The sequence below is a fragment of the Scheffersomyces stipitis genome, chromosome 5 (genome assembly GCF_000209165.1).
Source record: "Scheffersomyces stipitis CBS 6054 chromosome 5, complete sequence".
In the NCBI taxonomy this organism is placed as follows: Eukaryota; Fungi; Ascomycota; class Pichiomycetes; order Serinales; family Debaryomycetaceae; genus Scheffersomyces; species Scheffersomyces stipitis.
The window spans coordinates 732,320-748,519 of record NC_009045.1 but is presented as its reverse complement, the minus strand read 5'-3'; the positions used below and the strand labels follow the sequence as shown (position 1 = coordinate 748,519).

At 38.7% G+C, this 16,200-nt stretch overlaps 5 protein-coding genes across 5 annotated transcripts; 1 reads left to right on the top strand and 4 right to left on the bottom strand. All coding sequences in view use genetic code 12, as the record gives it.

Moving 5' to 3' along the window:
* Positions 1–1,983: 1,983 nt before the first annotated feature.
* On the bottom strand, positions 1,984–9,078 carry MEC1 (cell cycle checkpoint protein; the record flags this gene model as incomplete). The annotated part of the gene is made up of 2 exons (XM_001384772.1): positions 1,984–8,767; positions 8,807–9,078. 2 exons carry the CDS (start codon positions 9,076–9,078, stop codon positions 1,984–1,986), a joined length of 7,056 nt encoding a protein of 2,351 aa, XP_001384809.2.
* A 369-nt stretch (positions 9,079–9,447) lies between these two features.
* On the bottom strand, positions 9,448–10,320 carry CKS1 (Cyclin-dependent kinases regulatory subunit (Cell division control protein CKS1)). The gene has a single exon (XM_001384771.1). The coding sequence runs from the start codon at positions 10,070–10,072 to the stop codon at positions 9,764–9,766; it is 309 nt and encodes a 102-aa protein (XP_001384808.1). The 5' UTR covers positions 10,073–10,320; the 3' UTR covers positions 9,448–9,763.
* A 1,489-nt stretch (positions 10,321–11,809) lies between these two features.
* On the top strand, positions 11,810–12,754 carry SKB1 (methyltransferase family protein; the record flags this gene model as incomplete). Its single annotated transcript, XM_001385115.1, has 1 exon — positions 11,810–12,754. A coding segment is annotated over one exon (945 nt), but the record flags the coding sequence as incomplete, so codon positions are not given.
* Positions 12,755–12,794: 40 nt separating this feature from the next.
* On the bottom strand, positions 12,795–14,068 carry PICST_32124 (predicted protein; the record flags this gene model as incomplete). The annotated part of the gene is made up of 3 exons (XM_001384770.1): positions 12,795–13,691; positions 13,931–13,968; positions 14,065–14,068. The coding sequence occupies 3 exons, from the start codon at positions 14,066–14,068 to the stop codon at positions 12,795–12,797; spliced, it is 939 nt and encodes a 312-aa protein (XP_001384807.2).
* On the bottom strand, positions 14,036–14,962 carry PICST_84157 (predicted protein). Its single transcript, XM_001384769.1, has 2 exons — positions 14,896–14,962; positions 14,036–14,525 (listed from the first exon to the last, which is right to left on the bottom strand). The coding sequence occupies exons 1-2, from the start codon at positions 14,924–14,926 to the stop codon at positions 14,227–14,229; spliced, it is 330 nt and encodes a 109-aa protein (XP_001384806.1). The 5' UTR covers positions 14,927–14,962; the 3' UTR covers positions 14,036–14,226.
* Positions 14,963–16,200: the final 1,238 nt, after the last annotated feature.

Genomic DNA, 16,200 nt, shown 5'->3' with positions numbered 1-16,200 from the left:
GGGCAAGCTTTTTGGCATTAGGCGAACTTCCTTGTTGTGGAATACTCATTTTTGTATAATAGAATCGTATTTAGCTTCTTTGACATTCAATAAAATAAAAGCAGAGAGCTTTTTTGGACGTTTTTATTCAAATATCTGTTACGTTTGTATACTTTATGGTTGAAGTTGTCAAATCGCAATGTGGGTTAGTAATACTAGGGTTCGAGACAATCTTTTATACGTTCCAATATGAATAGAGATTTGAATATATATTAAGTCTCGTTGTAAAAGTTTATATTAGTATATATCTGTCTGAATTGCAGTCTAGACTCAAGGCCAGATTCAAACTAGAATTCTAATCTAGTTGCATCTACTCGCATAGTCAAATTGCGCTTCAATAGAATTTTTGCGCGGCAAATCCAACTGTTTGTGGACCAGTTTTCGCAGCCATCGCACTAGCTATTGGCGCTTATCGTATTTGCTAGCTTTTCGATTGTTTTCTTATTGATTCAGAATTACCAATATCCATTCGTTCATAGTGTCCATATTCCATATTTAGTGTCTACAGAAGCATCAGACTACCACGACTTTGCACCATTTCTACTATTTTCCAATATCCTAAGGTAGTTTTTCCTTCAGAAGAGAAAGTATTCCAAAAATTGCCGAATAGACCCGAGACCGACCTAGGTAAGACTTGAAGACATCCTAAATTAATACCCTCAGAGCCCCCAAGTACATCCATTCATTGTCAAGCCTATCCCCAAACAGCAGCATTTGCCGGCAGAGTCTCCTAAATTCATCTGAAAACTAAGGCTTTGTGGACAAAGAATCGTTCCACAAATAGCGTTTGGTGTCACTGATGGTTATAACTAGTGGACAGTCACTCTTGGAAGCAGTGCCCACAGATTAACTAATTCACGAAGTAAATCTATCTTCCAGAGTAAAATCAGAAGTAACTTGCTGCTATTCTGATTCTAGACTGGTTGTGTGGATAACATTGTGTCTTTCATAGTTCTGTAAGCTTCGGATGAAACTGGGCCACTAATAACACTTGGAGGTAGCTGGATACTCACAGAGGAGGAGTACTCGAATAGGTAAGGCATGCCTATTCTTCGGATGTTCATGAGGAATTGTTAGCCTTGGATGAGGATCCATGTTGGAAATGAGTAGTGGCTAGGATTTGTCTCAAGTTTGTTTCTTAGAACATTCACTTCACGCTAGTGTACTAAGGTGTCTACTTGATTTTTGCAATTTGGTCTATATGTATCGGAAGTTGAGGAGTCTATTTTAGGGGTCTTTTGCTTCTATTTCTCATCTAGGTCTGAAAGATGATAACTCAAAAAGTGTCGTGGCCGTGTAGGTTCCCATGAAGATTATAGTATTGTAGGGTACATAGCAGTTTTTGGGGCTCTCTCCTGATTAGGATGGACCATAATTCTCTCCACTGCGGGAGAATAAAAGGGAGATCCTACTAACAGGGCAGAGTGAATTTGGTGGGTCCCTACGGTCAGCCTATTTGCTGATTTCTGCCCATCCAGAATTACGGCGAAGCACGGCTCAACCAAAATCGGTGTTTTCAAATCTCCTTGCCTAACAAAACATGAAGTTCGGTGACAGGGTAGCGCCATTATAGCCGAAGTCTCAATAAAATCTATGTATATGCTGGTTGGCGACTACATAATGTTTCTATTACATATTTAAAGGAGAAATATTTGGCCCTGAGAGGTTGAAAATGAAGGTGTTGGCTGCAAAAATTGATGATACAATGCAAACCACAGTGAAGTGAGTAACGGATGCGGAAGTATTTATCTGATGATGCCATACGACTGTAGTAGTCTTCTATTGTATCAAAGGTGACAATAGTAAACAGTACTCTATTTTTACATCAAACCATTATTGTCGATCAAGTGTCGGTTGCACAACAGCACACCATGATACAAACTTTGGTTGCCTACAATCTGTCTATCATTATATGTCGTTGAATATATACATGTATAAAAAGGACTAGATGTAAGCAGACCATCCTCCATACATCTGCGAAAGCCTTTCTATGGATGATGCCTCTTGTATCAAGACATCCACCTGCCCATGAATATTCATAGGTAATCCTTCCTTTTCGTTAACTAAACCTCTAATTTTTCTCCTGACCTTAGACAAATGAGCCTCTGGCTTCTGAACACTCTTCCAATCAAGCAAAGGATCGTACAATAACGTTTCTAAAATATTCATCAAGGGTGCTTCATTTTCTCGAAGTAAAGAGCCTGTAACCTCGCAAGTAATTCTGAAGCTTCCCTCAATTCCACAGATACCCATCGCATCAATCATGTTCAGTGTCAATCTGAAAGGTACTATCTCGGGAGTTGGCAATGTTTCTCCCTTATCAAACAAACAGTCGAAATCAATATGTAACACAGACCCAGTTTTCTTAAAGAAAAGAATGTTTTCACAATGTCTATCTCCCAATCCAATAATATAACCAACCATGGACATTACTGCTGAAGAACGAGTAAATTGGTTTCTTGCCAAGTACCATGCTGTAGGATCAGAGAATTGATCGATAAACCAACTATGCAAAACAGGTGGATTGTCTTCCAAAATCTTCTTGAAAACATCAACTAGTTTATTCAATGGCTCCGGATCTGAGGCTTTGGCTCCTTTCACCTGCTTCTGCAAATCGTCCAACTTCATAAATATCTTACGTTCGTTTAACAGTCTTCCCATTCTCTTTCTCTGTTCGCCCGCAATCCCCTTCATAGTTTGCACATCAGTAACAAATTCGATAACACCCATATTCTCTGCTAGTGGAATAACTGAGTAATTTGAAATCTGCAATCCTCTTTTACGTGCCTCATTACTAGAAAGCAATAATCGGTTAATCATAGTGGTGAATTCAACTACTTTTGCATCCTTTCTCGTATCGTCTCTTTTGACCATCAACCTGTAAGGCTTGTTATCTGAGCCACGAATAGTCACTTGCCGTGGCATTTGCAATGAAAAGAATATGTTGACATAATCGTCAAAACCATCAAAAGTAATTGAGGAGCTCTTAGGAAATGCATTGAACTTTACAGTATTTGTCGCAGGCAATCTTATCTCAAGATTTGATCTCACTGGAATGACCAAGGAAGTATATGGATTGTTCAAATTATCGACCTTGAAATCTTGTCGGAGAGACAATCTTTTTGCTCTGGGAGATTTCGGAATCTTGAAGCTTGCAATTTTGATGAGACTAGAGAAGAGCTCTTTGGCGTTGACAACTATCGATCCATACTCTCTGTTTTCATTTGTAACTTTTCTCAAGACACTGTTGATTCTCTCGCGTCTTGTCGGATCGTTGGAATTGGCATGAGACAAGACGTACCATAAACTGTGGCGTGGATATTCACGAATGATGTTGAAAATAATTAACGATAGCTTCTCAAAAGAAGGTTGATGTTCATGAACAATTCTTGAAAGAAGCTGCGTAATGGCCGTGTACCATACATAGAGGGGAATGGTATTGAGACAAGTCTTGATATCTTCAACGATTTGATTAAGCTTCCGTTCTGCTTCTCGCGACCTTGTCTTGCGTTGCGCGAAATCTAGCCAAATGGTAATAGACTTTGGCAAAGCTTCAAAGATGAAAGAATGCCCAACTGCCAATGCTTTCAAGAAATGCCTGACAGTTTGGTGTTCATAATAACCTGTCTGATCGTTAGTTGATTCCATAATCTTGTTGTAATATTTGCCCAAATCATAATATGGTTTTTCCCAGCTCGGATTTAACTCGACACTTTTATTGTACTCCTTGATAATTGCCAGCGAGGACAAATGGTTGGATTCATCCAACCATTGTGCATACTTCAATTGGACATCTGCCTTCCTCTCCTGGTTATCGAACCGGTTCTCTTCCAAGATATCAGCCAATGACTTGATAGCTTCCGTCTGCTTTCCTTGTGCCCAAAGTAGTTTGGCATATTCAATGTTTGCTCTTTCATCGTTTAATGCCATAGCTTGGACAATGGAACGTGTTGAAATATCGAGTCTATTACTTTTTCTTGCCAAAGCCGAATACTTAAGCAAAATCTCAGATATCTTCCATTCTCGTTTTACTATTTTGTTAGTGACGCCATGGAGCTTAAGAATCTTCCATTGAGCGTCAAATCCTTGGTCCACATTTCCCAATCTGGCCTCTAAAATTTTCTCATTTTCTCCGGTTAGCAACTCATTGTTGGATTGTGATATCATAGTCAAATCATATATGGAATGCAATTGGTTCATTAGGTTGGTATTTCTTGAAAAACTGGATGAAATAGAAGGTACCAATGATGTGCCAATTATCCCATAGAGATTCTGAATGGCCTTCTCGAAATCGGATCTATTACCTTCTGACAAGAAAACTATTCCTTTAGCTAATTCATAGTTAACCAACGTTTCAACGTCGTGTGGCTTCCCCAATGAGTTCACTATATGCAACCATTTTTTCATTTGGTACATGTCCCCTGAATAGATTGAAGACTGTAACCCTACAAGAGACCAATCAAGCGGAATTGATGAAATATCGCTAATAGAAGTTTTTGCTGACAATGTTGACAAAACCTCTTCGTATAGACCGTTATCGTTCAATGACATTAAAAGCTTTGTATTACTTCCAATGCGAGATTCTTCGTCTCCCACTGAACCAAGAACTTGAAACGATTCTTGGGCCAATGACCAACTTTCATTGTATTGAAAAGTTGTAAGCTTTTCTGACAAATTACTCGTTGAAAATTTCTTCAAAACACCGTTCAATGCATCATAATCATTGATACTGGAATACATTGATTGAAGAGTTGTACCTATGTTCAAATTGGCTAGCATGAATGAATCATCCACTTTACCTTCACGATAACATCTTTCCAAATACAAAATGGTTCTTTCATACGAGTCACATTCTGCTGACTTAATAGCAATCAAATCCATAGGAATGAATCCAAGAAAGTCGTTAACATATCGGATATTCTTCTTTATCCTGCTGGCTTCCGAATTATCAAGTGAATAATTGTTCAAGTATTGAGTTGCAGTTGACACCCATTCATTAAAGTAATCGAGTACCTCAAGCACAGATTGGAGACAAGATTTGAGCTGTTCAATTCTATCTGGAGACGAAGACGTGGCGTCAAAATGCAATATATTCAAGAATTCTTCCTTGATGTTTGTCGTAGCTCCCTTATTTCCATTAACAATATGGCTGAGGGAAACATACTTTAATAAATGCTGACAGAGTGAGAGGTCCTGATCCCTGATCAATTTAGAGCATGTCTGAAAGATCGTTTGCTTGGCTTCATTTGCATCACCATCAATATTCTTTGAAGGTCGTTTCAAAAGATCTGAAGTGATTTCCATGAGCCAAGTTTCATATTTCATGCTAATCTTGAAGTACGGAAAAGACAATGGGGAGTACTTCGAAGGTGGCGTGTAATACTTAGAAGCTAATAGCGGTGTTAATGTGGACTGTGCAACATCACTAAACTTATTCCAAACTGCCAATAGGTGGTCTTGACTCGAGGGGGTCAATACCTTTGGGTCTAATCTCAATACTTGAAGAAAATTTTGCATTGCATAAGCTGAAAACAATTGTTTCATAGGATCATTCGAAGCCCAAAAGATTTTCAATACTTTTGTTTCAATAAAATCAATCAAGAATTCGCTGTTCTCTCTGTAATCCTTGAAATCTTGAATTACAATTATCTGGTGCTTGACAGACTTGAAATTAAACTTGTTTGAATCCAATGAACCAATCACTGAGAGGACTTTGGCACAGCTCGTCGAGATGTGATCATTTTTATTCTTGAAAAGGGATGATGTATCAAGAATTGTTCTAACTAGTTCAGTAATATAGGGTTCCAAAGTTGGCTCTCTGAAATACTCTAACTGACAATTAGCCTGGTACTTTTCACAGTAATTCAAAAGGTCATACAATGCTTGCTGAACCACATATTCGTTGTTTGTTTGAATTCTTCTGGTGAACTCCAGAAAGATAGTAATTCGAGACATTTGCTTGACATTTCGGAATCCACTGATAGGCTTGTACTCCTGGATATGATCTAAGAATGGAATAGAAAGATAGTATAACGTATACGAATTGTACTTGTCCTTAATTTCCTCGTAGATCCTTTTTAATATTTCAATAGACAAATCCTTCGAAGAGCCATCAAGGTTCTGGAATTTCTGAAAAATCAAGGAAATAATAATATCAATCAACGAAATCAAATGGCTTGGAGGAAGCTTATGAACTAACACATTCCAGCATCGTAAGGCGTAGTACTGGAAGTCGGGAATTTCTAATGTAGCTTGCAAACACGATGAAATTTGTCCCAATGCAGCTGTCACAACTTGAATGTTTTTGTTGATTATGTATTCAATAGAGCGAAGAGAACTCACCTTTTCCAAGTATGGCTTGGATCCTTTTATGTGATGAACATTCTCACTGAACATCTGGACCAATTCCAACACATTGTCTCCCAAAAGATACTCAACATAATCCATTTGTCTTGGAAGTTCCTTTCTCTTTTGGTCTAGCGAGACCTTTGCGACATAAGTCAAGGCGTCCACGATTCTGCCTTCGTTGGTGATTTTTTCATTGGAGTCGTCTACCTGTATTTGCAAGAGAATGTACCATGTCGTTTCACCGATATTGGTAATAAGATTACTAAGTTCTACTGATTTGAAAGTAGGAGAAATATTCCGCAAGACGCTCATGATGTACCTTTCGTTGATGGTAGCATCTTTAACAAGATACAAAGCAATTATTCGGGGCAAATTCTTGTAGACAAGATCCAACTTTGACATGCTACAAGAGTCGGCAATTTCTTGTATAAAATCAACCTTGTAGTACTCAAGCAAGCGAGGTGTGGTGTATTCCCTGGTTCTATTGAGAAAATATTTTCTTGCAATTCCAAGCAAGTCTGTCATCTTGCTAAACAATCTAGGTTTCTTGATAATTATCTCTGCTATACTGGGCAAAAATGGATACAACAATCTCCATGGGGCTAGCGATTTAGCAGATGCAATAGTAATGAATCCGTTGTATACATAATTAGCATGTTGCTCATTCTTCTCTCCTAGCAAGTCTATTAACTTGATAAATAGAACACAGAGCCATTCGCCTTCTGAAACAATAGCAAGCTCTACAAATGCCTTGATGGTCGACTCTCCAAGATACCTTTTACTTTTCGGACTAAACTCAATAGCTGATATACCTTGAAATATGATCTTGAAATTTTGAACTGTAACTTTATCCTTTGGTTGAAGCAAGTATAATGGAAGGATTCTAGTAGCGAGGATTCTAACGTCACGATTAGTATTGGTAGCCAATAGTTGCATTGTGAACTTGAACACTGGTTCCTTTGAGATTAAACCTCTTGGAGTTCCATAGCTAGCGAATAATTTGTAGACAGAAAGTAAGAAATTGCAACATAATAATGGGTTATCATGCAAAAATTGGGCTTTAGTTCCTAGATAGTACTTGCATAAGATCTCCTTATAGTAAATAGAAATTTCTGTGGAATCCGGAATCGGTTTTCTATTCAAATCAATCACATCGTAGTAATTTTTATTCATGGGACCGGAGCCACATTTGGTACATTCTTTTACTTTAAAGTTAAAATCATTACTAACCAAACAGGGAAAATGGCCAAGTGCTGTAATCAACATGTACTGAGAGTAAAGTTCACTGAAAGCATCCGTTGAACCCGATTTTACAGTAATAGCTCTAACTTTCTGGATCCATTCCAAGTAGTTGAAGTTTGGACTAACGTATCTGTTAGAAAATTCAGCTTCTTGTGCCTCGTTCATTTCGTCATTTTCAAGGTACAGAAGTAATTGTGAAACTATGCTGTGTGTATCTTGAGACGTTCTATCCACAAGCTGAACTCGGAGTGATTCCAATTCCTTATCGTTGAAAGGAGTTATTATGTGTCTGTTGTTAGCAGAAGTTTGATACGACGCCACTATGGAAGTATTGTTGATAGCGAGATTACAGTAGTAGTTGAGAATATGAAAAGACTTCACTATTAGGGCTGGAACATGAAGGTCTTCGATGCTGGTTGTGATTTTTATTATGAGCTTGTTGAAGTTCAAGCAATACATGAAATTGTGTGCTATATCTTTTTCAATGCAAAGTCGAAGCACTTTTAACAAACTATAGCTAATTGTTTTGTTCAAGTTGAAGTTGTTGAATTTAGTGGTAGAATCTCCTTTCAGTAGTTCTGAACGAATATAACCTATTACCCACTCCAAAACAAGAGAGATCTGGTTCCAAGTTATACAATCATTCAACACGAGATTGTCTGTGAGGTTTAGGATGGTTATGGACTTGAGATTTCCAACCAATTGTGAGTCTTGTTTTGACTGTGAGTTCACTTCAGAAAGAACAAACCAGATTTTCCTGGCATAGCTATCGAAAGTCAACTGGTAGCTCAGAAGGTTTAAGAGTAGTCTGTTAGCAACATCGTAATCGTTCAATAGTGAGAACAAATGTACAGTAATGATAAGTTTGGACTGGTAAATTTCAGTATTTGGCAACGACAGCAAGTTATGAATAAGGAATTGAAGATTGGTTTCCATAAGAGACATCAACGATGTTCTAATCTGTTTGGTGTATTTGAAACTATGCAATTTGGTAGCGACGAGGCTGATGATCTGGATAACAAACGACTTGAGATAGTTGAGAATAGAGATCTTATTGTGGTATTTGGCTATATGATGTAGGGCAAAGGAAATCGCCCAATCATAGAGTAGATGTGAAGGTTCATTGGCAAGAAACTTACTGAGATTGTCACCATCTGAAGCTGGAATATGGATCAACTTGTAATCATTGTGGTTCAATTCGAGATTCAAAAGATGGAGTTTTTTGGTTAAAACAAGCTCGATGGTGGAGATCAAACGTTGAAGAAGTTTCTCTTCATCTTGGTCGCGTAACTCCGATTGGCTGAGCTGAAATAGCTTGTCGTTGGTGAAACTGAAAAGGTATAAGATGAGTCTTCGAAAGTGTGGCCCTTCATCCGATTCGATGTTCCGGTCGACGTCGTCTAGAAACAACCGTAATTCGGCCGATGTTATATGCTGATTAGACGACATATCATCCTGTGAATATTGTGAAGTTTATGAAAAAAATTGTATAGTTATGTATATTTGGCGAATTGTATGAATTGCTTATAGGCTTCAAGTTTATAGGCGCGTTTTGAATTTTTCAGTATCGCGAAAGTTAACCCAATTGCAAAATGGTAATGAGTACTTCGAGTGAGACAGAGATTGGAAAATATTGAGTACTGCTTGCGAGAAAGAGAAAGAAAGATGCCAGTAGTATCTCGATTGAAGACGAAATCTTAGTTACAATTTTACCAATGAACGATTACATATTGAATCTTTGCGCTCAACTGGATCTGAAACACAACATAAAAGCTGTGTGGGCTACATTGGCTACACTTCACTAATAGACGGGTATTTCAATGTATCCTTATTGACTAAACTTATCTTTAATCAAGCAAGAGAATGGAATATATATGCATATACCAGATATCGCCGGAGCAACAGCTGGGGCAGGAAGCATAGCTTCCAATGACAATGGGCGGGAGCTTTACTTAGCAAAGATTCCCTGGAAGGTTGGCTCTGAGAAGGCACTACTATCAGAAATGAAGATAATGGTACCCGATTGAATCAAGGTCCCTGTAAATTTCATTTGATGACAAGTTCAAAATTAGGTGAAGAGTGATTATCTCAATTGACGTTCAGCATTCAAGAATTTGCTGTCTTCTCGGACTAACTACTGGCCGTAGTTAATGGGTCTCTTGAACAACAAAATGTGTGGCTCTGGCGCATGTGTCTCATAATGGGACCAACCCAACGACTGGGTAATGCCCAAGCCTCTCCATTCTTCTTCCAATAGTATCCTCAACGTCCCCGTCTCAGGGTTAAAGTAGTCTTGGGGGATAACCTTCAACATGTTCTTAGGCAACATCACGTGTCTGTATTCATGGGTGTCGTCGCTGTATCTGGGACTGTAATGGATCATGTCCTGGAACTCGAGCACTTTGGCTCGTTCGCTGTCTGTCAAGTGTCTTGGTTTAGTCATGGCAATATAGTATGAAAGATGAAAGCAATGTCAATATAAGGATGCAGATTCAATATCAGTAGAATCTATACCGATAATTCAACACCAGGAGCCTGTATCTGCTTTGTATATGAGTTCGTACTTTAGACGGTGGAAATTGAAGTTGTCGCTCAACTGATAACTAGAACAAACAACTATGGTAGCGAAGTACAAGCACAAAACTTATGGTCTCTGGTATCTGTCTACCGGCAAGTTTCCAGAAGCAAGTACCGATACAAAAAAGCGTAAATACGAAAAAGTACAAATACAAATACAAAGAAATATATATACGGAAATTATCGATTGACGTCTGAAAAAAGGCGACTGTTCCCTCCGCTAATAATCAGATTGGAGGAAAAAACGCGTTAGCCGGAAACAGACGACCAATCTAAATTAGCAAATCACTGCCCGCTTTTCAGTTTCGTACGATACTTCATGTGAAGAGAAGCATGCAACGGATATCTGTAGAAAATAGAAGCAGACGTAGAATCTGAAAGGAAGTCAGAAAGTAAACAAAATCGAAACGGCAATTACAATTAGCAAACTACAGCATTTATAGTCGGTGGAAATATGGAAATCTACCAGACGAGCAAAGCTTAGCGAGAACTTGCTTCACATTCAGAATTCTGAATTAATCGGAGAACTGAAGACATCTCCAGATACGTGTTTCTGTTCGTATTCTGTTTCAGCCTTTTCCGAACGTACCATGTCTTCTGCTCCTTGGTACCTACATAATGAAATATGGCATTGACTCACGATCTCATGCTGAACTGCAAGGTACCTCTAGGTGCGACTAGACGCATTTAGTCACAGGCTCTTTCTGGGATGCCAGTTGCAAAGATTTTTATCAAGCCATGCCGAAAGCACTTTGACGCCTGGGATTCTCCTATCCACAGCCACAAATCCCAGATATCTGTTTGTTCGCCAGTGTTGGAGCGGGCAGTTTGAAAAATATGCTATATCGTCAAATTCACCTTCGGTCCAAGTCCACATTCCCAGATTGCCTTAATTTCGTTTCCTTCACATTATCTCTGAAAATGTAGTAATCGGTTTTTGCAATTCAATTCTCACCTAAATTTCGTAATTGTTGATCCAACTTGCCTCATTTGTTTCAGAATCTACTGCTCAATGCCGTGACTCGATAGCCCATCTATGCATTTTGGTATTCCTGTCGAAATCGGCACTACCCTGGCTGTTCTCCTGGGCCTTGTAGCTGAATATCAATTTTTCCTCATTTCTTCCGAATCTCAGAATATCCTATTGAAACCATATCTACTTGAATTGGACCCCAGGATCCGCCTGAATGTTCTACTTTGGTTTCATTTGGACAATTCACAAGTGAGCCCCAGCATTGTCAAAGATCTCTATGCCGAATACGGAAATCTTTGCAACCGTTTGTTGTTCTCCATTCCTTCTCACTGTCAATTAGTGCTGGATGATTTTCCACTGGATATACTTTTAGTGGTAACTTTGGCGAATAATCTCCTTCAATGGCAGACATGGCATATGTCTTTTCGAAATTGGCGAGGGTCAATTGCCTTGTCATTAAACCTGGAGTTCATGTCTGAATCTATACTTCAGCTATGGTCTACTGAAAATGTCAAGTTGATAATTGATACGAACAGTACATCTCCTCAATTGGCAAGATTTGCTTCCAAATTGAACTATGACGTTTCTATTATTCTGTCTGACACTTCTAATAGATGTGAGTTGAAGCTTTTGAAGCCCAATCCAACGTATAATCTCATGATTGAGCCTATACAGCCTCTACGTGACAATCTAGATAGCATTGTATACTCACAATTCCACAAGGATTTCGTCAAATATGAGCAATACAAACGGGCTATCGAGTTGGCACTTACAGATCTAGACGGGACTGCTGATATCTTGAATATTCTTATAGTGGGTCCTGGAGAAGGCGGAATCGTAGATAAACTCATAGATATCTTGAAAATAATGTCATTGAAGGTAAAGATCACAGCATACGAAAAGAATCCCAAATGCACTCAAATATTGAAGGACAAGAATAGAAGCTTGTGGGATAACCTTGTAGATATCAAAATAGAAGATATCAGAACGTCTAACCTCGAAAGGCAAGATCTAGTGATATCTGAACTATTGGGCTCCTTTGGTGATAACGAAGCTTGCCCGGAAATATTGTCATTTTTTAATATTCCAGAAAACCGTCCAAAAATAATGATTCCGGAAAGTTATACTAGCTATTTACAACCTGTTTTTACTTCTTTGGATCCTCCTAGTTTACAGCGTCCTTATTTGGTTCATTTAACCAAGTTCTACCCAATTGATGAACCACAAGAGGTCTGGACTTTTGAACATCCGTCTGACTCATCATCAGCACAAAGGTCGACTAATCTAAAATTCCGAAATACCAATATTGCCAAATGTATTTCCGGTTTTTATGGCCATTTTTCAGCCACTTTGTACGGACATATCCAGATTCAAATAGAGAGCAAGAGCAGATACAATTTTTGCAATAGCTGGTACCCTATCTTCTTTCCAGTCAGCAAGACAGACTTGGCTAGAGATGAAGTGTTCAACTTTGAAATAGCTAGATATTCAAACTCTGACCAACTCTGGTACGAATGGAATTTCAAGGATAAAACATACAACAAGAACGGAAATACCTACGTCATTGATTTGTGATCCATTTTACATAGAAATACATATATTTATCGTTGGCACATTATTTAGACTCAACCCTGGCTTCATCTATGGACCTATTACTTCTTAGAGGTGAATGGTCTCTTCTATCTGAATCATGTCTAGAGCTAGGACTTCGATCTCTGCTTCTATGATGATGATGGCGATGGTGACTTGATCTATGGGATCTGTCTTTATCTCTATTTGATCTTTCTCTGTCTGATCTTTCTCTGTCTGATCTTTCTCTGTCTGATCTTTCTCTGTCTGATCTTTCTCTGTCTGATCTTTCTCTGTCTGATCTTTCTCTGCTTGATCTTTCTCTGTTTGACCTTTCTGATCTATACTCTTTTCTTTCTTTATCTGATCTCTCTCTTTCTCTTCTATCCCCATCATTTCTGGAGCTTTCACGTGAACGGTGGCTGTGAATCATCTTCTCCTGTTGGTTTCTGATGATTCTCTGTTGCTGAGATCTAATACTAAGCAATGGATCTTCTTGTGCAACTTTGTTATCCGAAGAAACAGTTTTTCCAACATTGATGATTCTGTTGATATTGTCACTTGGCTTGTTTCTGTTGAAGGCCTTATTTCCATTTAGGAGATTTTCCACCTTCGTTTTGCCTTCCAAGAATTCTTCGTTGCTCTCGGTAAAACCACTCAGGTTCTCTGTAGGTTCATCAGTCTTGGGCATGTCATCATACATCCAGTTTAATTTGGAGAGCTTCAACTTTTCATTTTTCTTCAAATCCCCTTCGTTGAAATCTTCTCCGTATTGAAGCTTCAACAAGTTTCTGTATTCTTGTTCTTTCTGGAACTCTTGGTTGAGTTCCTTTATTCGTTTCAATTCTTTAAGTTTATTTTGTTCTTCTTCCCATACTTTCTTCTGGTTCTTAACCAACGCCGGGTTCCATGACTTCTTCAAGTTGAGATCCCCAGCCATATCCTGTAGTTATTAATTTAAAAGAGAAATGCAAATGAAACTAAAACGATTTTTCAGTGAATTCTGTACGATAATATTTTTTTCTGGAGATGCGATAAGCGATAATAAATGGGTGCAACTAGCCAAGAATGATTGTGATAGAATATGAAGAGAAGCAATACCAGGCGAAGAAAGATACAACAATAAAAAGAGCTACATGAAGTGAAACAAAGGTAAAGTTCAAGAATTACAATAACACACACCAAAAACTGGAACAGAATAACCATATCAATATTAAGAACTACACGTAGTAGACAACAGATTACCTACAAATACAACTACACAACTGATAACTACTACAACTGATTCTGTTACACATTTATTTATCGATACATACTCATCTTGCGCAAACAATAGAGCAAGAACTACGATACTTACAGCTTGCTTCAAGGGCCCTTACACTTCAAGAACAAATGATTGTTAAACCAACAAGCTCAAGTGGGCCATATATAGCAATACTAGCCGAAGACAAGACTCCAAAGAATTCCAAGTGATAAGCTTAGAAACCGTGGATCTTGATGTTCTTCTTTGGCAACTGCAATTGGGTGGTCAAGAATTCTGAAACCTTGACTCTCTGGTCACCCTGCAACTGGATAACCTCACCCAACTCTTCGTCCTTGACAATATTACCGTTACAGGCAAAGTCCTTCTTCAAAACCTTCAAAATCTTCTTTAAATCATATTCATTTGGAACACCTTGAACAGTAGTTAAAGTCTTTCTACCGTTACGCTGTTGGATACGGATATGGATGTAGTTAGTTGGCTGAGCTTCTGAATCACCAGTGTCGGCGAAAGGATCTAGAATGTTAGTACATGAATATTAGGCATACGGTAAGAGTGGCATGTTGAGTGTGATGTGTAAATTTTGCAATAGAATTGTAACTCTCTTGATTCTTGATATGTCTCGTTGATGATAATGCGAAAAAAATTATCTCATCTTTGTCAAATACTGAAGCTGGAACACTTGTGGAGTATTCAACATGGAAAAATGACGGTACTACACGTCCATGAAACCATCCGATGATATACGTAGTTTTGTTTCCAGGTAAATGTGTTGTCTGGAATTTGCAAAGGGTTCGTTCTATTTGAACGAAGTGTTCAGAGAAGTATTAAAGGGCCGACGTTCATTACCATTCGTGCCACGACTATGGCCCATCTTGGTACATACCAAATGCGTTTAAGTTTTGGATAGTTGACATATAATATGGGAAATCTCAAAAGCTTTTCTAAGTTCACAGAAACTGGATTAGACGGAAAGTAGGAAGTTTGCCTTCTTAAAATAGTCATTGCCATAGAAAAAATGCTGTAGGATGGATCAGGGATGTGGACTGCCTTTGCGGTGGGCACACGACTGTAGTTAGAAAACAGCTGTTGAGTAAGGTAGTGGGAAGCTCAGTATTGGTTTTGAGCAGGTGCAGTCGTTGTAGGATAGAAGAAGCATTGTAGAGAATTGGCAGAGAACAGAGCGGACAGTAGAGAGTAGAGAGTTGAGGGTAGAGAGTTGAGCGAAAAGTGAGAGAATACTGTAGAGATCAGACTGTGAAAGCAGACTGTAAAGTGCTAAGTGCAGAAAGCAAGAAATGTTAAGTGTAGAACGCGGCGAGTGTACGAGGTTCTTATCTTGGGAAGCCGTGGCTGCGAATACCGGAGGACCTAGCAGACAGTCTCTAGTATGCTAAATTCCCACTACGAGAGTTAGCAATTATCGGGATTCTGTGAATTTCATCCTGTACATCCTTTCTTGAGTAATCTTTAGACTCAGCTTCTTTTCTCGAATTGGTATGTATTAAAATCAAACCAAGCACCACAGTGTAAAAATTCTTCTAACCCATGCCGAAAGTTTGGAGGAAACCTGATGGTTAACCACTTCCCTCCCAATTGATACAACCTAAAGCTTGGTTGATATCCTTACAAGTTGATATCCCTAGAAAGTAAAATTACCTAGAAACGTTCCTAGAAATACCGGAGTCTTTGGCAAAGAAAGTTTAGATAAAACATCATGACTGCACAAAGAATAGAACAGGTTGGCAACTTCCTGTCCTCTAGGTTTCGCTGTCATGAAGTGTCACATCATCGAAACTGAAAGTCAAGGGAGAATGTTTCCCACATCAGTGTGGTGAGGAGTAGCTTTTTATGTTAACCTGACAGAAGTTTTTTGTGCTATCAAAGGTGGCTCATGAGCGCCTTACACCTTTGATTTGAAGTTGCATACTCGCATTAATAATATGCCAAATGGTAAATAATTGTGAGGGTGATTTTGAATATCATCACATGGCTACTTTTATGACTTCTTCCGTAGTTAAAAGTTAAGCGACCGTTTCAAGAGTTGCCTGGCTGCGTGGGTCTAAGTAAACGTCTTCCTAAGTTTGCTATTCGCTTTTAATGCTGAAACCAGAAGTTCAAATTGAACAGTAAAGGTATACGTGGCGATACAGCTGCCACCGTTTGCTTGATTAGCGCTTACATCGTGCAT